This window comes from Paramormyrops kingsleyae, chromosome 3 (genome assembly GCF_048594095.1).
Source record: "Paramormyrops kingsleyae isolate MSU_618 chromosome 3, PKINGS_0.4, whole genome shotgun sequence".
NCBI classification, from domain to species: Eukaryota; Metazoa; Chordata; class Actinopteri; order Osteoglossiformes; family Mormyridae; genus Paramormyrops; species Paramormyrops kingsleyae.
In genome coordinates, this window is record NC_132799.1 from 43242357 (window position 1) to 43266269 (window position 23913).

The 23913-nt window shown below is 43.6% G+C and overlaps 1 protein-coding gene across 1 annotated transcript; it reads right to left on the reverse strand.

Moving 5' to 3' along the window:
* Positions 1-2975: 2975 nt before the first annotated feature.
* LOC140588409 (uncharacterized) lies at positions 2976-10983 on the reverse strand. The gene is made up of 4 exons (XM_072710399.1): positions 10190-10983; positions 7766-8563; positions 5324-6121; positions 2976-3679 (listed from the first exon to the last, which is right to left on the reverse strand). Exons 2-3 carry the CDS (start codon positions 7776-7778, stop codon positions 5346-5348), a joined length of 789 nt encoding a protein of 262 aa, XP_072566500.1. The 5' UTR covers positions 7779-8563; positions 10190-10983; the 3' UTR covers positions 2976-3679; positions 5324-5345.
* Positions 10984-23913: the final 12930 nt, after the last annotated feature.

Here is a 23913-nt window from a genome sequence, read left to right on the forward strand (position 1 = left end):
AGAACGGGGGACATAGCCTTGCGAGCTCGAGCCGTCTGGGCGCTGTAATCGGCGAAAAAAAGGATTTTTCGTCCCTCGAAACGAACCCAGTGAACCCAGAACATGCTGAGCCCTCCAGCTCCACCTCCTGGATCCCTGTGGGCCCTAACAGCACGTGGCAGCAGCTTGAGATCGAAGGCCGCAATTACCTGCGGAAGCTGGATGAGCTCAGCATCCCCGAGGGACTCTGGAGCATTACGGACTACGGCGATGACCACACCGTGGTCATGTCCGTGCATGTCCCCGTGCATGTGAGCAGTTCTCTGCGAACATGGGGCATGAGGCAGGAGGAGAGGCCTCCTCAGAAGCCCGCTGGCACCAGTCAGAGGAAGCGCAAGGCCGAGCCCGACGACACCAGCGGCTCAAGTTCTCCTCCACCGCACAAGAGGCCCATGCGCTTCTGACTGGATTCCATGTTTTTACGCTGTAAGTTACATTTTTATTTCAACATAATTAGAAGATCCCGCAGGAAAATATTAGTCAGTTACTTAATAAATGACCAAAAAGTAGTTGAATAGGACAGCTGGCCAACGTATCTGTGTGCTTCCACTGACTGGCACCCTGACATATATAGTGATGGATTCGAAATCTCATCGAGTAACAGTCCTTTATCTCAACTATCTGCACCATTTTGCCAAGAGCGAGAGTTTGCGCATCCAGAAAGTTTAACCGTTTTTGTTTTATTTCAAACTGCCTTCATTGACCGGAAACCGTAAATATTTTAAACTCTGCGCTAAGACACATTCGCATGGCGTTAGTTTTACCGATTCTGACGGGATAAGAAACGTGCGCAATTTCTCAAAATTACCACACAGTGGAGAATTAATGCCGGCAGGATCTTACTGTCTACAAAGCAAGTTCAATGCAAGTATAACCTTCACAAGTAAGACGAAGCATGGCGGCGGAAAAGAACAACATTTTTATTTTACAATTACTTCAAAATTAGGAACAAAAATACGACCAAAAATTCTTTAGTTTGACATGTGATCAAAATACAGAGTAAACTAATACATGATAGCATGCATGCAAAAGATCAACGGCAGAACAGGGACTTTTAACGTTGTCTGCATTAAAAAGGAATTAACCATCCCTCTCAATATAAAATTGGGATAATTTATTTCTCTTCAGAGGCCTCCATAGAATAGTGCATCCATCCCCTCACTCATGTGTATAGAGACGTATCCTAAGGCTCTGTCAGCAACATTCAGATCAACAACAGCATCAACAATTTCACAGCCAGTTTTAAAACTTGCTTAAACACACAGTGATTGCAGAAAATGATAAACAAATTAGGTAATATTAATTAAATTATTAAATTGTGCAGATTAATAGTGAGAAAAGGTTATTGAATTTTACATTAAGATAAATGAGAACTATACGTGATTACTAATTATTGTTAACTAATTTACTGTATGAATTTCTCCCCCTCGTTGTTAAAAATCATTATATGTCAGGGTGCCAGTCAGTGGAAGCACACAGACACGTTGGCCAGCTGTCCTATTCAACTACTTTTTGGTCATTTATTAAGTAACTGACTTAGGACTGGACGATATGGCAAAAAATTATATCACGATATATTTCTTAATTAGTACCCCCCGATCAAGATCCCCCCAAATAGAAAAAAATAATTCGAACCATGATCTCACGAGTCGTTATGATTTTGACGAGAGAGATTGCTGCTTCCCCTCCCGCAATCGCGCAGCTCATTTCGCTCTGCCCTGCCTACTGAGAAACGGACTCATTTGCATACTAACAGTGATTGGATGTTTAGCTGGGGGGAGGGTGAGTGGGGGATCTCTGCCGAGTGCAGTGTGAGCCCGCGCACAAACAGAAAGAGCGAACAAGAAGTGAAACTTATCATCTCGTTTGTGCCTTTTTCAGTGGATTTTTCAGCTACTGTAGTAAATCTTGTCCATATTCAGTTTGTGGGTAATTATTATTTTCTTCCTCAACTTCTAAAAGTTTGATTTAAGGGGGCAGGACGTTTGCTTAAGGGGGCGTTGCCCCAGCGTAGAGCCGGCCCCGACATACATATTGGCTAACAAAAGGCATCTGCACCAACTAACAGCAGAAATTTACTAGTATACAATAAAAACCACCGTCGTTTCTCGATACAAACCTTTAATTATATTCTCCAAAATTGAAAACACAAAGATCGCTCACAAAAAACCTGCGGGGTGTACTGTAGTTCGTTTTTACAAAAAGCTAACCAGTGTCAAAATTAAATTCACGAGTCATTTCGCTCTGACACAGCTCTGATAAGTATCATACACGCGGTTACTATGGTTTCTAAAATGCTTTGTTGCTTTTGCCTTTAACAGTCTGCTTGAAAACAAATGCTTCAATATTATTTATGCTGTCTAAAAAAGTTTTACCTGGATCGCGTTTCACAGCTGCGTTGTTTAGCAAATTACACTGCGAATGCGACTTGAATACGCGCTGTTTAGCACTTGTGATACATTTTTAAAAGCCGGCGAATCGTCACGGGGATCGAGATAACCAATGTTAAGTGCCGAATTTGGCGGTTCCACTTCAAAAACGTCAACTTAATAGGGTTGGCGAGTTAACCGAGGACGAGATAAGTAGGTTCGACTGTGTGTGTGTGTATATATATATATATATATACGAATATATATGAATATATATATACACGAATATATATGAATATATATATATTCAAATGTATATCGAAATATAGGAAATGTGTTTAAAAATCGTATCACCGTTATTGAAAAAAATTCTATGGCGATATATATTGATATCGAATTATTGTCCAGCCCTAAACTGACTAATATTTTCCTGCGGGATCTTCTAATTATGTTGAAATAAAAATGTAACTTACAGCGTAAAAACATGGAATCCAGTCAGAAGCGCATGGGCCTCTTGTGCGGTGGAGGAGAACTTGAGCCGCTGGTGTCGTCAGGCTCGGCCTTGCGCTTCCTCTGACTGGTGCCAGCGGGCCTCTGAGGAGGCCTCTGCTCCTGCCTCACGCCCCATGTTCGCAGAGAACTGCTCACATGCACGGAGACATGCACGGACATGAGCACGGTGTGATCATCACCGTAGTCCGTAATGCCCCAGAGTCCCTCGGGGATGCTGAGCTCATCCAGCATCCGCAGGTAGTTGCGGCCTTCGATCTCAAGCTGCTGCCACGTGCTGTTAGGGCCCACAGGGATCCAGAAGGTGGAGCTGGAGGGCTCAGCATGTTCTGGCTCAATCTGACTTCCAGGTTGAGTGTCAGAAGCCACAGATAAGGATGGAGATGAGGGCTCATCTTCACCCCAGGCCAAGGGGAGAGCCTCAGGAAGCCCATTAGCATCCTCAGTCGTGGATGCTGGAGCTGCAGGGGAAGCCTCCCTTCTAGAGCTGGGTGATGGCAGCTCCTGTCCGTAATGGTCATCCTCCTCAGCTGGTGATTCTCCATCCCCATGCTGGACACCAGTCTCTGTACCATGATGTACCACTTGCAGCCGTGCAGTTGCTACGTGCAATAGGCTGGGATCCAACTCCTCCCCAGTGAGCCGCCAATAAAATGAAGGGACACTGAGGGCCAGAGACAGCAAGTTCTCCATGGTCAGTGGGCTCCTCTCGAAGTTCACGACCAGAATGGAGATGAACTTGTCCTCCACAAACTCATGAACTGGGACAAAATGGAACACAGAGAGATATATAAGAACATGACAATAACTGGATAAATACTCTACTACAAAATCAGTTTAAAATGAGTCCATGGGCTTCAGATTGTCAGATAAATGAAATAATGTGAATTACCGATAAAGCTAAGAAAGCTAAACCAGAAGACAACATCCATGCATACGCTTACTCTCACACATATCCAAATGAATAAATATTAAATTAAACACATTTAGTCCTGCACTTTTGTCACTAACAGTGATCTTGCTTTTCATTTTCTTATTATTTAAACAAGATGAGCAAGAATGGGAGACAGAAGGGGAGTATAACGAATGGCATTTCCTATCACATCGTTACATTTTCTCATTTTAAAACTCTGCTTCCAATGTATCCGTTTGCAGTTCAAAATACATTCGTTTCTGTAGATAAAAGTTGAATTTTTCAACAGGTCGGTTATTTTACCTCGAAAACCAAAGGTGTTACTTATCAGCTTTACCTCAAGACTAACAAGCATTAGGCCAATGCAGACTTGGCCGTTCATTTCGTCTGTCACATACCGGGAGCTACAACTTTATTATCATTTAATCACTATAATCATTAATACCTTCTGGATCCATGTTCTCCACGTTTAAGGAGTGATGGATTCGAAATCTCATCGAGTAACAGTCCTTTATCTCAACTATCTGCACCATTTTGCCAAGAGCGAGAGTTTGCGCATCCAGAAAGTTTAACCGTTTTTGTTTTATTTCAAACTGCCTTCATTGACCGGAAACCGTAAATATTTTAAACTCTGCGCTAAGACACATTCGCATGGCGTTAGTTTTACAGATTCTGACGGGATAAGAAACGTGCGCAATTTCTCAAAATTACCACACAGTGGAGAATTAATGCCGGCAGGATCTTACTGTCTACAAAGCAAGTTCAATGCAAGCATAACCTTCACAAGTAAGACGAAGCATGGCGGCGGAAAAGAACAACATTTTTATTTTACAATTACTTCAAAATTAGGAACAAAAATACGACCAAAAATTCTTTAGTTTGACATGTGATCAAAATACAGAGTAAACTAATACATGATAGCATGCATGCAAAAGATCAACGGCAGAACAGGGACTTTTAACGTTGTCTGCATTAAAAAGGAATTAACCATCCCTCACAATATAAAATTGGGATAATTTTTTTCTCTTCAGAGGCCTCCATAGAATAGTGCATCCATCCCCTCACTCATGTGTATAGAGACGTATCCTAAGGCTCTGTCAGCAACATTCAGATCAACAACAGCATCAACAATTTCACAGCTAGTTTTAAAACTTGCTTAAACGCACAGTGATTGCAGAAAATGATAAACAAATTAGGTAATATTAATTAAATTATTAAATTGTGCAGATTAATAGTCAGAAAAGGTTATTGAATTTTACATTATGATAAATGAGAACTATACTTGATTACTAATTATTGTTAACTAATTTACTGTATGAATTTTTCCCCCTCGTTGTTAAAAATCATTATATGTCAGGGTGCCAGTCAGTGGAAGCACACAGACACGTTGGCCAGCTGTCCTATTCAACTACTTTTTGGTCATTTATTAAGTAACTGACTAATATTTTCCTGCGGGATCTTCTAATTATGTTGAAATAAAAATGTAACTTACAGCGTAAAAACATGGAATCCAGTCAGAAGCGCATGGGCCTCTTGTGCGGTGGAGGAGAACTTGAGCCGCTGGTGTCGTCGGGCTCGGCCTTGCGCTTCCTCTGACTGGTGCCAGCGGGCCTCTGAGGAGGCCTCTGCTCCTGCCTCACGCCCCATGTTCGCAGAGAACTGCTCACATGCACGGAGACATGCACGGACATGACCACAGTGTGGTCATCACCGTAGTCCGTAATGCCCCAGAGTCCCTCGGGGATGCTGAGCTCATCCAGCTTCCGCAGGTAGTTGCGGCCTTCGATCTCAAGCTGCTGCCATGTGCTGTTAGGGCCCACAGGGATCCAGAAGGTGGAGCTGGAGGGCTCAGCATGTTCTGGCTCAATCTGACTTCCAGGTTGAGTGTCAGAAGCCACAGATAAGGATGGAGATGAGGGCTCATCTTCACCCCAGGCCAAGGGGAGAGCCTCAGGAAGCCCATTAGCATCCTCAGTCGTGGATGCTGGAGCTGCAGGGGAAGCCTCCCTTCTAGAGCTGGGTGATGGCAGCTCCTGTCCGTAATGGTCATCCTCCTCAGCTGGTGATTCTCCATCCCCATGCTGGACACCAGTCTCTGTACCATGATGTACCACTTGCAGCCGTGCAGTTGCTACGTGCAATAGGCTGGGATCCAACTCCTCCCCAGTGAGCCGCCAATAAAATGAAGGGACACTGAGGGCCAGAGACAGCAAGTTCTCCATGGTCAGTGGGCTCCTCTCGAAGTTCACGACCAGAATGGAGATGAACTTGTCCTCCACAAACTCATGAACTGGGACAAAATGGAACACAGAGAGATATATAAGAACATGACAATAACTGGATAAATACTCTACTACAAAATCAGTTTAAAATGAGTCCATGGGCTTCAGATTGTCAGATAAATGAAATAATGTGAATTACCGATAAAGCTAAGAAAGCTAAACCAGAAGACAACATCCATGCATACGCTTACTCTCACACATATCCAAATGAATAAATATTAAATGAAACACATTTAGTCCTGCACTTTTGTCACTAACAGTGATCTTGCTTTTCATTTTCTTATTATTTAAACAAGATGAGCAAGAATGGGAGACAGAAGGGGAGTATAACGAACGGCATTTCCTATCACATCGTTACATTTTCTCATTTTAAAACTCTGCTTCCAATGTATCCGTTTGCAGTTCAAAATACATTCGTTTCTGTAGATAAAAGTTGAATTTTTCAACAGGTCGGTTATTTTACCTCGAAAACCAAAGGTGTTACTTATCAGCTTTACCTCAAGACTAACAAGCATTAGGCCAATGCAGACTTGGCCGTTCATTTCGTCTGTCACATACCGGGAGCTACAACTTTATTATCATTTAATCACTATAATCATTAATACCTTCTGGATCCATGTTCTCCACGTTTAAGGAGTGATGGATTCGAAATCTCATCGAGTAACAGTCCTTTATCTCAACTATCTGCACCATTTTGCCAAGAGCGAGAGTTTGCGCATCCAGAAAGTTTAACCGTTTTTGTTTTATTTCAAACTGCCTTCATTGACCGGAAACCGTAAATATTTTAAACTCTGCGCTAAGACACATTCGCATGGCGTTAGTTTTACCGATTCTGACGGGATAAGAAACGTGCGCAATTTCTCAAAATTACCACACAGTGGAGAATTAATGCCGGCAGGATCTTACTGTCTACAAAGCAAGTTCAATGCAAGTATAACCTTCACAAGTAAGACGAAGCATGGCGGCGGAAAAGAACAACATTTTTATTTTACAATTACTTCAAAATTAGGAACAAAAATACGACCAAAAATTCTTTAGTTTGACATGTGATCAAAATACAGAGTAAACTAATACATGATAGCATGCATGCAAAAGATCAACGGCAGAACAGGGACTTTTAACGTTGTCTGCATTAAAAAGGAATTAACCATCCCTCACAATATAAAATTGGGATAATTTTTTTCTCTTCAGAGGCCTCCATAGAATAGTGCATCCATCCCCTCACTCATGTGTATAGAGACGTATCCTAAGGCTCTGTCAGCAACATTCAGATCAACAACAGCATCAACAATTTCACAGCTAGTTTTAAAACTTGCTTAAACGCACAGTGATTGCAGAAAATGATAAACAAATTAGGTAATATTAATTAAATTATTAAATTGTGCAGATTAATAGTCAGAAAAGGTTATTGAATTTTACATTATGATAAATGAGAACTATACTTGATTACTAATTATTGTTAACTAATTTACTGTATGAATTTTTCCCCCTCGTTGTTAAAAATCATTATATGTCAGGGTGCCAGTCAGTGGAAGCACACAGACACGTTGGCCAGCTGTCCTATTCAACTACTTTTTGGTCATTTATTAAGTAACTGACTAATATTTTCCTGCGGGATCTTCTAATAATGTTGAAATAAAAATGTAACTTACAGCGTAAAAACATGGAATCCAGTCAGAAGCGCATGGGCCTCTTGTGCGGTGGAGGAGAACTTGAGCCGCTGGTGTCGTCGGGCTCGGCCTTGCGCTTCCTCTGACTGGTGCCAGCGGGCCTCTGAGGAGGCCTCTGCTCCTGCCTCACGCCCCATGTTCGCAGAGAACTGCTCACATGCACGGAGACATGCACGGACATGACCACAGTGTGGTCATCACCGTAGTCCGTAATGCCCCAGAGTCCCTCGGGGATGCTGAGCTCATCCAGCTTCCGCAGGTAGTTGCGGCCTTCGATCTCAAGCTGCTGCCATGTGCTGTTAGGGCCCACAGGGATCCAGAAGGTGGAGCTGGAGGGCTCAGCATGTTCTGGCTCAATCTGACTTCCAGGTTGAGTGTCAGAAGCCACAGATAAGGATGGAGATGAGGGCTCATCTTCACCCCAGGCCAAGGGGAGAGCCTCAGGAAGCCCATTAGCATCCTCAGTCGTGGATGCTGGAGCTGCAGGGGAAGCCTCCCTTCTAGAGCTGGGTGATGGCAGCTCCTGTCCGTAATGGTCATCCTCCTCAGCTGGTGATTCTCCATCCCCATGCTGGACACCAGTCTCTGTACCATGATGTACCACTTGCAGCCGTGCAGTTGCTACGTGCAATAGGCTGGGATCCAACTCCTCCCCAGTGAGCCGCCAATAAAATGAAGGGACACTGAGGGCCAGAGACAGCAAGTTCTCCATGGTCAGTGGGCTCCTCTCGAAGTTCACGACCAGAATGGAGATGAACTTGTCCTCCACAAACTCATGAACTGGGACAAAATGGAACACAGAGAGATATATAAGAACATGACAATAACTGGATAAATACTCTACTACAAAATCAGTTTAAAATGAGTCCATGGGCTTCAGATTGTCAGATAAATGAAATAATGTGAATTACCGATAAAGCTAAGAAAGCTAAACCAGAAGACAACATCCATGCATACGCTTACTCTCACACATATCCAAATGAATAAATATTAAATGAAACACATTTAGTCCTGCACTTTTGTCACTAACAGTGATCTTGCTTTTCATTTTCTTATTATTTAAACAAGATGAGCAAGAATGGGAGACAGAAGGGGAGTATAACGAATGGCATTTCCTATCACATCGTTACATTTTCTCATTTTAAAACTCTGCTTCCAATGTATCCGTTTGCAGTTCAAAATACATTCGTTTCTGTAGATAAAAGTTGAATTTTTCAACAGGTCGGTTATTTTACCTCGAAAACCAAAGGTGTTACTTATCAGCTTTACCTCAAGACTAACAAGCATTAGGCCAATGCAGACTTGGCCGTTCATTTCGTCTGTCACATACCGGGAGCTACAACTTTATTATCATTTAATCACTATAATCATTAATACCTTCTGGATCCATGTTCTCCACGTTTAAGGAGTGATGGATTCGAAATCTCATCGAGTAACAGTCCTTTATCTCAACTATCTGCACCATTTTGCCAAGAGCGAGAGTTTGCGCATCCAGAAAGTTTAACCGTTTTTGTTTTATTTCAAACTGCCTTCATTGACCGGAAACCGTAAATATTTTAAACTCTGCGCTAAGACACATTCGCATGGCGTTAGTTTTACCGATTCTGACGGGATAAGAAACGTGCGCAATTTCTCAAAATTACCACACAGTGGAGAATTAATGCCGGCAGGATCTTACTGTCTACAAAGAACCTTCACAAGTAAGACGAAGCATGGCGGCGGAAAAGAACAACATTTTTATTTTACAATTACTTCAAAATTAGGAACAAAAATACGACCAAAAATTCTTTAGTTTGACATGTGATCAAAATACAGAGTAAACTAATACATGATAGCATGCATGCAAAAGATCAACGGCAGAACAGGGACTTTTAACGTTGTCTGCATTAAAAAGGAATTAACCATCCCTCTCAATATAAAATTGGGATAATTTTTTTCTCTTCAGAGGCCTCCATATAATAGTGCATCCATCCCCTCACTCATGTGTATAGAGACGTATCCTAAGGCTCTGTCAGCAACATTCAGATCAACAACAGCATCAACAATTTCACAGCTAGTTTTAAAACTTGCTTAAACGCACAGTGATTGCAGAAAATGATAAACAAATTAGGTACTATTAATTAAATTATTAAATTGTGCAGATTAATAGTCAGAAAAGGTTTTTCAATTTTACATTATGATAAATGAGAACTATAGGTGATTACTAATTATTGTTAACTAATTTACTGTATGAATTTTTCCCCCTCGTTGTTAAAAATCATTATATGTCAGGGTGCCAGTCAGTGGAAGCACACAGACACGTTGGCCAGCTGTCCTATTCAACTACTTTTTGGTCATTTATTAAGTAACTGACTAATATTTTCCTGCGGGATCTTCTAATTATGTTGAAATAAAAATGTAACTTACAGCGTAAAAACATGGATTCAAGTCAGAAGCGCATGGGCCTCTTGTGCGGTGGAGGAGAACTTGAGCCGCTGGTGTCGTCGGGCTCGGCCTTGCGCTTCCTCTGTCTGGTGCCAGCGGGCCTCTGAGGAGGCCTCTCCTCCTGCCTCACGCCCCATGTTCGCAGAGAACTGCTCACATGCACGGAGACATGCACGGACATGACCACGGTGTGGTCATCACCGTAGTCCGTAATGCCCCAGAGTCCATCGTAGATGCTGAGCTCATCCAGCTTCCGCAGGTAGTTGCGGCCTTCGATCTCAAGCTGCTGCCACGTGCTGTTAGGGCCCACAGGGATCCAGAAGGTGGAGCTGGAGGGCTCAGCATGTTCTGGCTCAATCTGACTTCCAGGTTGAGTGTCAGAAGGCACAGATAAGGATGGAGATGAGGGCTCATCTTCACCCCAGGCCAAGGGGAGAGCCTCAGGAAGCCCATTAGCATCCTCAGTCGTGGATGCTGGAGCTGCAGGGGAAGCCTCCCTTATAGAGCTGGATGATGGCAGCTCCTGTCCGTAATGGTCATCCTCCTCAGCTGGTGATTCTCCATCCCCATGCTGGACACCAGTCTCTGTACCATGATGTACCACTTGCAGTCGTGCAGGTGCTACGTGCAATAGGCTGGGATCCAGCTCCTCCCCAGTGAGCCGCCAATAAAATGAAGGGACACTGAGGGCCAGAGACTGCAAGTTCTCCATGGTCAGTGGGCTCCTCTCGAAGTTCACGACCAGAATGGAGATGAACTTGTCCTCCAAAAACTCATGAACTGGGACAAAATGGAACACAGAGAGATATATAAGAACATGACAATAACTGGATAAATACTCTACTACAAAATCCGTTTAAAATGAGTCCATGGGCTTCAGATTGTCAGATAAATGAAATAATGTGAATTACCGATAAAGCTAAGAAAGCTAAACCAGAAGACAAGATCCATGCATACGCTTACTCTCACACATATCCAAATGAATAAATATTAAATGAAACACATTTAGTCCTGCACTTTTGTCACTAACAGTGATCTTGCTTTTCATTTTCTTATTATTTAAACAAGATGAGCAAGAATGGGAGACAGAAGGGGAGTATAACGAACGGCATTTCCTATCACATCGTTACATTTTCTCATTTTAAAACTCCGCTTCCAATGTATCCGTTTGCAGTTCTAAATACATTCATTTCTGTAGATAAAAGTTGAATTATTCAACCGGTCGGTTATTTTACCTCGAAAACCAAATGTGTTACTTATCAGCTTTACCTCAAAACTAACAAGCATTAGGCCAATGCAGACTTGGCCGTTCATTTCGTTTGTCACATACCAGGAGCTACAACTTTATTATCATTTAATCATTATAATCATTAATACCTTCTGGATCCATGTTCTCCACGTTTAAGGAGTGATGGATTCGAATTCTCATCGAATAACAGTCCTTTATCTCGACTATCTGCACCATCTTGCCAAGAGCGAGAGTTTGCGCATCCAGAAAGTTTAAACGTTTTTGTTTTATTTCAAACTGCCTTCATTGACCGGAAACCGTAAATATTCTAAACTCTGCGCTAAGACACATTCGCATGGCGTTAGTTTTACCGATTCTGACGGGATAAGAAACGTGCGCAATTTCTCAAAATTACCACACAGTGGAGAATTAATGCCGGCAGGATCTTACTGTCTACAAAGCAAGTTCAATGCAAGCATAACCTTCACAAGTAAGACGAAGCATGGCGGCGGAAAAGAACAACATTTTTATTTTACAATTACTTCAAAATTAGGAACAAAAATACGACCAAAAATTCTTTAGTTTGACATGTGATCAAAATACAGAGTAAACTAATACATGATAGCATGCATGCAAAAGATCAACGGCAGAACAGGGACTTTTAACGCAGTCTGCATTAAAAAGGAATTAACCATCCCTCTCAATATAAAATTGGGATAATTTTTTCTCTTCAGAGGCCTCCATAGAATAGTGCATCCATCCCCTCACTCATCTGTATGAAGACGTATCCTAAGGCTCCGTCAGCAACATTCAGATCAACAACAGCATCAACAATTTCACAGCTAGTTTTAAAACTTGCTTTAACGCACAGTGATTGCAGAAAATGATAAACAAATTAGGTAATATTAATTAAATTATTAAAATGTGCAGATTAATAGTCAGAATTGGTTTTTGAATTTTACATCATGATAAATGAGAACTATACGTGATTACTAATTATTGTTAACTAATTTACTGTATGAATTTTTCCCCCTCGTTGTCACGGTGCCAGTCAGTGGAAGAACACAGACACGTTGGCCAGCTGTCCTATTCATTCAGCACCAGCCCATCTAGTAGAGAATTCAGCACCACGGACAGTGACCTGTGTTACTATGACATCAGGTTCCTTCATTGGCTCTATATGTTTTTCTAGAAATAACTAAATGGCTCTGTTGCAGAAATTTCCAGCCATAGACTTGGTTCCTGTATGAAGAGGATATTTTATTTTTACTCAGACCTACAGAAAACCAGCTCTGCACGCGATCTCCCCTTTACTGCTGGAGCAGGGCACACGCAGATCAACAAGTGACAATGCAGCAAATACAGATGAACAATTTCTCACAGCTTCAGAAGGAGTCAGATTACTTTGTAATTCAGAGTTTGTCTAAGACTTCTGCTAGAACATTTTGTGCACTTGAGCCTACTTTCAAAATGTATGGCACCTGGGTCTACTAAAACAAGGTGATGCTGCCTGAACCACCAACCAAGGCTGGGGAGGAAAGGGAGGAATACTAGCCAAAGCAAGGAAGAAAAGCAGCCCACCCTATCTCATGGTCATGAATACAAGAGTTAGGGAGTGTTATGAAGAAGACACCACACTTAAGACCACACAGTGAATTACACCAGAGAGAGATATTGCATTCTAGCTGTGTTACGTAACATTCCTCAGCCTTCGGTTTTTTCCACACTATGAAGGACATAATTCAGGGTGACAAACAAAACAGCGGAACTGTAGGGCAGCCATTTATTTGTTTCAGTAGTTTTAAGAAAACCTGAACATAAAATGTTTGTTTTGCTTAGATATAAGTCCAGTTGTAGCAGACTTATATTGGCTTTAAGTGATGGATGTTGCTTGTGTTAATACTGCTTTGATTTTGAGGATGAAGTCTGAAGTGTAGGTGACATAGAAGCATGTAGTTTGATGTTTGGAGGTTGTAGTTATTCATGGGACAATTTGAATATGGAGTACTGGTGTTGTACTTTTTAAGAGGACAGCTCACGAAAACTAATACAGAGTATTATAAGTACCTCTCTTTAAAGGAACTGAGCTCTCTTAGTGTATTTTACATCACATACACTCTTGGTTCGCTGGGCGGTCCATCCCACTGTAGTTGGAGAAAGCTGCCATCAGTCGTTCGGTGTAGCACTCGCAGGATTTACTAGGCTCCTGCTTAAACTGATGCATCATCATCCAGTCCATGCGCGGGGCGACCTGTATCAGAAGGGCTGCCACATAGCGAGGTCTGTTCTGCCTGGGATCCAGCAGGTCACTGACAATGTCCTTCAACTCCTTCATCTACAGTGTCAGATGACCAAAGTTATCTCCCTCTTGAGGATTTGTAAATAACAACATAGGGGCAAGAATTTTTTCTGCCTCGTCCTACTGCCTGAGTTTTTGACCGCGGCACGTCGTCACTGATAAGGAGGTGGAGTCGGGCGCTGAATGGTTATGATCCTCATCTGCAGGGGGGAGAGGGGAAGGGGCAGGGGAACCAGTTGCTACTCCTCCCTCGGCGGCATAAGGAGGAGACTGCTGTTTGGGCAGCAATGCTTGGGCAGGGGCCACACAGTTTATTCCTGGGTATCTAATTAGCAGACACCTTTTGGTTCCTTCAGGGGCTCCACAGACAAACTCATTGACAAAATAGAGTCGTCACAGACAAATGCTTTGTCACATGCTCAGCCGACATGGACTGTGTGCTGTTTACATATTTTTGGCAGAAACGGAAAGCTCATATGCATATCAGCATATTTTTGGCACAAGTGGAACTCCATCATTTTAAAGAGGGTAAACTCTTCAGGAAATTTACAATGTCAGAATAAACGGATTTTTTAACAGGAGTAACTAATGTGCCCTAATAAGGAAATACATACAATCAGAATAAAATACCTGTGGTTTTTAACAGTGGTAACAATCTGATACGGAAAGGTATCAGATCAACATATCTATAGCATGTAACGGAGCTTGCTCCCCTCCAGAACTCATTGTTCCAGTAGTTATCTGAAATTGTCGTTATTTGGAATATTAAAGACTATGAACAAAAATGGACAATGCAAGAAAATAAAACAATGAGTATGACAGAAAACTAGAGTATTGTTGCAATGGTTGGTACTAGCTGGGTTATGTACTAGCTCACATTAGAGAAACATCATAAATGCTACTAATACACAACTGGGGGGGGGGGGTGTGGCTCAGTACATGGGCTAAGTCCTTGTGCCTGTAATCAGAAGGTCACCGGTCCAAACCCAACCTCAGCACGTCCTTTAGCAAGGCCCTTAACACCCAGCTTCCTGGGGGCCCACACAGGTGACTGTCTTTCACATAGAGCTTGATTTATAAAGAGCAAATTGAGGGAGGTGTAAAGAAGACAATTTCCCCACAGGGATCAATAAAAGTATCAATTATTATTATAACTGTAACTGCACGTAATAACCGGAAAGCATAATTGCTTACTTTCTGTCGAAAATTCTTGCAGCAATATGCTACATTTATGAGCTAGCGGACATGTAATTCTGTTCTACGCATGCGCTTTAACTGAGAGTGTGCTATTCTGATAGGTATGCTATAATGTGAAAACACCTGTACTAATGAAATGTAATACACAACAGCTTTCAAAAATGCGGTAGCATGGTACCTTTTCAATGGCGGTATAACATGCAGCTAGTCTGCAAAAACTCTTTGGTAAATGTCAATAAATAAAAATCGCTGCATTGCATAGTCAATTAATCTATGTGTGACATCGTGCTGAAAACGACTCCAGATAAGCCGTAAAATAAAGTCATTAATCATGAATTTCAGTCAGTTATGCCACAGCACTTCCCTTCGCTCGTTTTCTTCAACACAAAAAATCGCTCAGGCCAGGATCATTAAGTGCAATGTGGAGAGTGCAGACCAGCCGGGGATAATCGTGCTCGGTTACAGTATAAGGCACACGGGTAAATTGTGAATACGGCCTTAATCTAGCTACAGCTTCTTGAATTGTTGGGCGGTGTGTGTAACATAACGTTTTGACATACCGATATCACTTTATATTTCACGTGTATTTATCACTTCATTTCACGTGTCTCTTTAAGTCATTGTTTGATATTATCCAGAGCTGATCGTGTGATTAATCAAACTTTCAGTGTCATCATTTTTATGCTGTTGTATACTAATCTTTAAAATTCATCTTATAGAATTCTGTTCTTATTATTACATAACAACGCGAATTATTGGTATGTTATTATTTAATCACATTATGGCCGCTTTGCTTGGTTACGTATTAGGCATCATATGGCATGTGGGACGTACGCTGCCAGTTTGAAACACGCAGCCTCACTTCCATTTCTGGACCAAGATGGCGAGGTACGTTAAGTTTCTGCTCCCATATTATCGTATAAATGATCTTATTATTTAGTATCTGTCAAACTTGCATGTATATTAAAATATGTTTACTGTTTCGGGCTACTGCGTTAATTCTATCAAAATTTTATGTGCAAGTTAGCTATAGTTTCGTATTGATATTTAAGTTTTCTGCATGTGCTTTCCTGCGCTTTCATGTTACATTCAGATGCGGATGGTTCCGGTGTTCTGTCGAGTTGAGCTACAGTACTTTGTCGAGTTAGGCTACCTTAACCTCCTGAGACCCTACGTCCTCATATAAGGACATCATTTTTGTTTAAAACTATTAATTGTTCAAAAAAATGTTTGGTTTTTATGATTATGAGGTCCTACTAATCCTAAATGGCTAAAGGAAATAACACATGCACACCAAACAAAAGCCCGAGAGTCAGGAGGATAGTGCTAATAGATAGCCCTAACGCTAGCCCCAAAAAAAACCCTAAAATCCTTACCCTAACCCCTAAAACAGGGGTGACCAATCTTATCCGCAAAGGGCCGGTGTGTATGCAGGTTTTTGGGATAACCTGTAGGTCAGCTGTTCAAACCCAGGTGTGAGGACTCTTCAGCCAATCAGTCCTGACCTGTATTCCATGTGTCAGGAGTGACTGACAGCTCCATTGCATTACCTGTATGTTGTTTTTCCTCATTCAGAATCAGACGAATGGCGAAAGCTGTCAGCTGGAGTGATGACCAGTACTGGGCAACATGGGACAAGTGGGGAGAGGTGATTGACCGGGGAGATGAGGAAGAGCTGTGCTCCCCAGCAGAATCACCCTCTGACCAGGCTGACAGTTTGAACGTGTGACACAACCGAAAGGCAATTGCCAAGGCAGTTAGCTGGACGGATGATGTGTATTGGGCAGCCTGGGACAAATGGGATGAAATCATCTGCTGGGGTGAAGCAAAAGAGTGCTCCCCAGCAACTCCACCCACCAACCAGCCTGGGGAGAATAAGGGGTTAGACGTGCATGGGTTAGAGGTCTTTGTGTTAAATGAAAGGACAGTCTCCATAAAGCCTGCAGACGACCACCAAGACAGGCTGAAAATAGAAGCCGTATTGGTCGACCTCTGCCAGTTTGAGCTTGATGATGTAAATCAAAGTAATGGTAAATTTGAAATTGTAGGAATAGAAATTGGAGAAGTCAAATTGGAGGAGACTGCAGAGAGGGGTTTTAATTCAGTATTTGAATTGGAAATGATGGATTTGGAGATAGAAGTTGTAGACAGTGAATTCCAGCTGAATGCTGTTAATTGGGACATTGCTGAAACTAAAGTGGACAAATTATTAGTGGAACACCTCAACATAAATGATCTCGAAGCAGGCAGTGTGAAGGTGTCCACATCAAATGGCAATGTGGTGAAGGTGCCCCTGCAGACAACGCATGGGAAACAGAAGAAAGGCAAAAAATGGCAAAATTAGACCCCACGAGAGCCGATTGCTGAAGCTGAACATCCTTCTCAGCCTCTTATTTGAATTTGTCAAATTGTTTTAAATCATTGTGGGATTAGCCCCATTGTACCCTTCACATACATACTTACAACATCTCTAAAACACTTTAAATTGTAAACATGTTTCTTCCCTACATCCATTTATGTCTTTCCTATTAGCAATGTAAGGGGAATCTTATTAATGCTAATAATAATGAATAATAATAATAATAATAATGTAACTCTGTTTTGCTTATGTTTGGAAGTCCTGGGTTAAGGACACCTAGCTTAGAACCAGAGTTTTTGTAGAGTTTTTGTGTGCGTGCGTGCCTGTGTGTGTGTGTGTGTGCCTCAGTGCGTGCATGCGTTCATGCCTGTGTGTGTGCCTGTGTGAGTGCCTGTGGCCGTACCTGCATGCCTGCCTGTGTGCGTGCATACCTGGCTGTCTGCGTGTGTGCCTGCGTTCGCGCCTGTGTCGCTTGTGTGCCTGCCTGTGTGCCTGCATGCCTGCTTGCGTGTGTACGTGCCTGAGTGCATGTGTACGTTCGTGCCCGTGTGTGTGCCTGCATGCGTTCTTGTGTGCATTCATACCCGTGTGTGCCTGTAAATGCCTGTGTGCTTGCCTGTCTGCTTGAAGCATGTCTGTGTGCATGCATGCATGCCTTTGTGCTTGGGTGTCGCTGTGCGCACATGTGTGCATGCCTGCCTGTGTGCGTGCCTGTGTGCGTGCGTGTGTGCCTGTGTGTAAGCGCCTTTCTGTGTGCATGCATGCCTGTGTGAATGCCTTTGTGCTTGAGTGCATTCGTGCCTGTGTGTGTGTGGCTCTGTCGGCGTGCGTGCCTGTGCACATGCTATTGTACGTGCCTGTGTGCTTGCCTTCATGCGTGAGTGCATGTCTGTGCATGCGTGCCTGTGTGCATACCTGCCTGTGAGCTTGCGTGCCTGTGGCGTGCTTGCATGCGTGCGTACCTGTGTGCATGCCTGCCTGCCAGCATGTGTGCATGCGTGTATGCCTGTGTAAGTGCCTACCTGTGTGCGTGCGTGCCTGTGTGTCTGCGTGCCTTTGTGCTTGAGTGCCTTTGTGCCTGTGTATGAGCCTGCGTGCGTGCCTGTGTGTTTACATGCATGTGTCCCTATGTGCATGCCTGTGAGCCTGCGTGCATGCCTGTGTGTGTGCCTGCATGCGTGCCTGTGTATGTGCCAATGTGCGTGCGTGCCTGTGTATGTGCCAATGTGCGTGCATGCCTGTGTGCATTCCTGCCTGTGAGCTTGTGTGCATGCATGCATGCCTGTGTACGTGCATGCGTGCCTGCATGTGTGTGTGCGTGACTGCCTGCATGCGTGCCTGTGTGTTCGTGCCTACGTGCAAGCGTGTGTGCCTTTGTGCATGTGTGCCTTTGTTCGTGCTTGCCTGTGTGCCTGCCTTCGTGCTTGTGTGTGTGCGTGTCTCTGTGCCTGTGTGCTTGCATGCGTGTGTGCGTGCCTGTGTGTGCGCGTGTCTGTGTGCTTGCATGCCTATGTGCATAACTGCCTGTGTGTGCGCGTTTGTGGTTTCACGTGTATGTGTGGGCGTCCCTGTATGTGTGCGTGCTTATGTGCATTCGTGTCTGTGCGTGCCTGTGTGAATTCATGCCAGTGTGCATGCCTGCATGCGTGTGTGCCTTTGTGCTTGAGTGCTTTCGTGCCTGTGTATGTGCCTTCACGTGTGCGTGCCTGTGTGTGTGTGACTGCCTGCGTGCCTGCCTGCCTGTGTGCTTATGTGTGTGCGTGTCTCTGTGCCTGTGTGCTGGCATGCGTGCCTGCCTGTGTGCTTGCGTACCTGTGTGCTTGCGTGCATGTGTGCGGGAGTGCCTGTGTGCGTGCGTGCATACCTGTGTGCTTGCGTGGCTAGGTGCGTGGCGCGTGCTTGCCTGTGTGCGTGCCTGAGTACGTGTGTGCGTTCGTGCCTGCTTATCTGCACGTGTGCGTGCACGTGTGCTTGCGTGCACGTGTGCTGGCGTGCACGTGTGTGTGCCTCTGTGCTTCCATGCCTGTGTGCATGCATGCCAGTGTGCGTGCATGCGTCCCTGTGTGCTTGCTTGCCTGTGTCCGTCCATGTCTGTGTGCGTTAATGTGTGCGTGCATGCGTTTCTGCCTGCCTGCGCGCATTCATGCCTGTGTACGTGTTTGCATGTGTCTGTGCCTTTGTCTCAGCGTACCTGCCTGTGTGTGTGCCTGCCTATGTTCGTGCGTGCCTGTGTGCATGTCTGCGTGCGTTCGTGCCTTTGTCTCTGCATACCTGCCTGTGTGTGTGCCTGCCTGTGTGCTTGCCTGTGTTCGCACGTGCCTGTGTGTGTGCCTGTCTGTTTGCCTGCCTGCCTGCCTTTGTGCACCATTCACACCTATGGTCAACTTGGTAATTCCAGTTAACCTCAGTTTGTTCCCAGGGGTGGGTGGCACGGTGATGGTGGTTGGCACTGTCACCTCACACCTCTGGGATCTGGGTTTGAGTTTCTGCCAGGGTTCCATGTGTGGAGTTTGCATGTTCTCGCCGTGTCATCGTGGGGTTTCTCCCCCTAGTCCAAAAACATGCTGAGGCTATCTCAAGTTACCAAATTGCCTGTAGGTGTGAGTGAATGGTGAATGTGCTCTGTGATGGGTTGGCGCCCCATCCAGGGTTGTTTCCTGCTTTGTGTCCTGCTCCGGAGCCCCTGCAGCCCTGAACAGGAGAAGCGGTTTCAGAAAATGGATGTATGGATGGATGGATGGTCCCAGAGGCTAACCACTGCACCACTGTGCCATCCCCATGTATGGGATATGTAGAAGAAAACTGTAACAGGTTATCCAGTGTGTGACAGATGTCAAATCACATGACCCAGTCTGTTCCCAAAGGTGAATCGAGAGATTCTGAGCTTAAGAGCCAGTAAGGCACAGTTTAAGTCTCTGTAGTGTTGTAAAGTATTAATGTATAATTCTTGTCAAATATATGGCCATCAAGGGGTGGAAATGAGCCAGTTTGAAGGCACAGAGAAGTGGATCATCACCATTAGAAGGGAAGTGCTGCAGCTCACATTTTTGCTCCTTTTACAACCGGGGTTATGAATCCCTGCACTAGAACTACTATCCTGCGCAGATTTCCGTAAATTCCATAGAATACAGCTCCTCCTAAGCCCGTGCAGGCCTTCAGCCCCATTGTCCTCCTGCTTTTGTTGTGCAAACACGGCAATTACCTGTGAACCCTGGCACATTTGCATTTGTGTACTCAGACTGCTAGCTGAAATTCAAGGCAGCCTGAACCTGTGTGTGACATGGGAACCTTCACTGAAGCTTGTCATATCTATTGTTGGGTGAGTGTGTGTGGGCCTGTGTGTGTGCGCTTGCCTGTGTTCTTGTGCATGCCTATGTACATGCGTGTGTCTGTACCTGTCTGTGTGCCTGCGTGTGTGCGTGCCTGCCTGCGTGCAATTGTGCGTGCGTGCGTGCCTGCCTACGTGCAATTGTGCGTGCGTGCGTGCCTGTGTGTGTCTGCGCGCGTGCCTGTGTGTGTCTGCGTGTGTGCCTGTGTGTGTGTGCCTGTATGTATGCCTACCTATGGGCGTGCGTGCCAGTGCGTGTGTGTGGGCCTGTGTGTGTGCGCATGCCTGTGTTCTGTGCATTCCTGTGTACATGCGTGTGTCTGTACTTGTGTGTGTCTGCGTGCGTGCCTGTGTGTGCGTCCATGCCTTCGTCCATGTGTGTGTGTGCCTGTATGCATGCCTGTGTGTGTGTGTGTGTGCAAGTGTAACTGTGCATGCCTGTGTGCTTGCGTGCGTGCCTACCTGTGTGCGTACCTGTGGGCGTGCGTGTTTGTGGGCCTGTGTGTGTGCGCTTGCCTGTGTTCTTGTGCATGCCCATGTACATGCGTGTGTCTGTACCTGTCTGTGTGCCTGCGTGTGTGAACATAAGAACATAAGAACATAAGAAATTTACAAACGAGAGGAGGCCATTCGGCCCATCAAGCTCGTTTGGGGAGAACTTAGCTAATAGCTCAGAGTTGTTAAAATCTTATCTAGCTCTGATTTAAAGGAACCCATGGTTTTAGCTTCCACTACAATAGCAGGAAGACTATTCCATACTCTGACTACACGCTGTGTAAAGAAGTGCTTCCTCAAATTTGTTTTAAAATGTTCTCCCGCTAATTTCCACTTATGGCCACGAGTTCTAGTATTTAGACTAATATTGAAATAGTCATTTGGCTGAACGGCATCCAGACCCATTAGAATCTTATAGACCTGAATCATATCCCCCCTTAGTCTCCTTTGCTCAAGGCTGAACAGATTCAGTTCCGCTAACCTCTCCTCGTAAGACATTCCTCTAAGACCAGGAATCATTCTCGTAGCTCTTCGTTGCACCTTTTCTAAGGCAGCAATGTCCTTCTTGAGGTATGGTGACCAAACCTGCACACAGTATTCTAGGTGGGGTCTTACCAAGGAATTATATAAGTGTAACATCACCTCCCTTGACTTAAACTCCACACATCTAGAGATATAACCCAACATTCTGTTCGCCTTTTTTATTGCTTCCCCACATTGGCGAGAGTGGGACATGGAAGCATCAACATACATACCGAGATCTTTCTCGTAATCAGCTACCTTTATTTCAGTGGAACCCATAAAATATCTGTACTGTATATTTCTGCTCCCTGCATGGATTACCTTACATTTATCTGTGTTAAATTTCATCTGCCAAGTATCAGCCCATTCGCTAATTAAATCCAGATCCCGTTGGAGCCTCTCTGCTGCTAGATTAGTATCTGCTACCCCGCCCACCTTAGTGTCGTCTGCAAATTTAACCAGTTTACTGTATGTATTCGTGTCAATATCATTAATGTAAATTAGGAACAATAGTGGTCCTAAAATTGAACCCTGCGGTACCCCACTATAAACGGAGGCCCACTGTGACATAGTGCCTCTAATAACTACTCGCTGCTTCCTATCAGTTAGCCAGTTTTTGATCCAAGCTGCCACAGTTCCTAAAATTCCTGCAGCTTTAAGCTTTAACAAGAGCCGTTTGTGGGGGACAACATCAAAGGCTTTCTGGAAATCTAAGTAAATCACATCATAGGCCTTTTTGTGATCAATTTCACTTGTAGCTTCCTCAAAGAACTCAAGCAGATTCGTTAAGCAGGATCTACCTCTCCTAAATCCATGTTGGCTATCCTTTATAATGTTATTTGCATCTAGGTAATCTACCATTTTCACTTGAATTATAGCTTCCATTATTTTTCCAGTAATGCTAGTTAAACTGATTGGCCTATAGTTTGCCGGATTACTTCTATCCCCTTTTTTGAATATGGGTGTTATATTAGCATGCTTCCAATCTGATGGTACCACACCCGCAGATAACGATTTCTGGAATATTAAAGTCAAAGGTTGGCTAATAATATCCCTCATCTCTTTCAAGACTAAAGGTAAGATGCCATCAGGCCCCTGTGATTTATTTATTTTGAGTTTAGCTAGGCTTAGTATCACATCAACCTCAGTTATACATATATTGGTCATAGACGATGCTGTATTCGTATTAATTGGTGGTAAGTTACTTGTGTTCTCTATTGTGAACACCCTTGAAAAATAATCATTAAACTCATTTACCATATCAATTTCGTTATCAATTGTAAGGCCCTTACTATCCTGTAAATTAGTGATTTCAGCTTTTAGTGCTCTCTTGGAGTTAAAATATTGGAAGAAACCTTTACTGTCATGCTTAGCCTCCAATGCAATTTTTCTTTCTACATCCCTCTTTGATAGCCTAATGTCATTTTTTAACTCTGCCTGTAGACTTAGATACTCCTGCTTGATTTTGAAATCATTAGTTATTTTCCAGTTGTGGAACAGAGCCCTTTTCCTCCTGACTTTATTCTTAATTTCCTTAGTAAACCACCTTGGTTGTCGTTTCCTAGATTTAGTTTTGCTGGAAACAGGTATGAAGTCCTCTTGCACTTGCAACAATGTGCTTTTGAAAAATTCCCATGCCTCTTCTACTGTTTTGCTATTTAACTCTGTCCAGTTTACAGTTTCTAATTTCCGTCTCATACCATTAAAGTTAGCCTTCCTAACATTGTATACTTTTAATTTAGACTTTGCTCTTTGGACACTAAAATTAACCTCGAATTTAACCATGTTATGATCACTACCGTACAATGGGTCTAAAACCTCTAATTTTCCAATCCTATCCTGGTTATTACAAAAAACGAGATCAAGAAGGGCTTCTCCCCTGGTAGGAGTATTAACAAACTGAGTAAAAAAACAATCCTGTACTAATTCCACCATCTCAAGTTCATTTACAGAAGAGCCAGAGACTGTGTCCCACTGTATCCCAGGTAAATTAAAATCACCCATAACCACCACATCATTTTTATTACTCATAATCCTGATATCATCATATAATATTCTGCTTTCCTCTACAGCTACATTAGGTGCCCTATAACAAACCCCGACAATTAGGCCATTTGAATCTTTAGCATCAAGTTTGATCCATACAGCTTCTGAATTTTTATTTTTATCAGTGAGATCCCTTGCCTGCAAGTTTTCTTTTACGTATACTGCAACACCACCTCCCTTCTTGCCTATCCGGTCTCTACGGAACAACGTATAACCATCCATATTATATTCA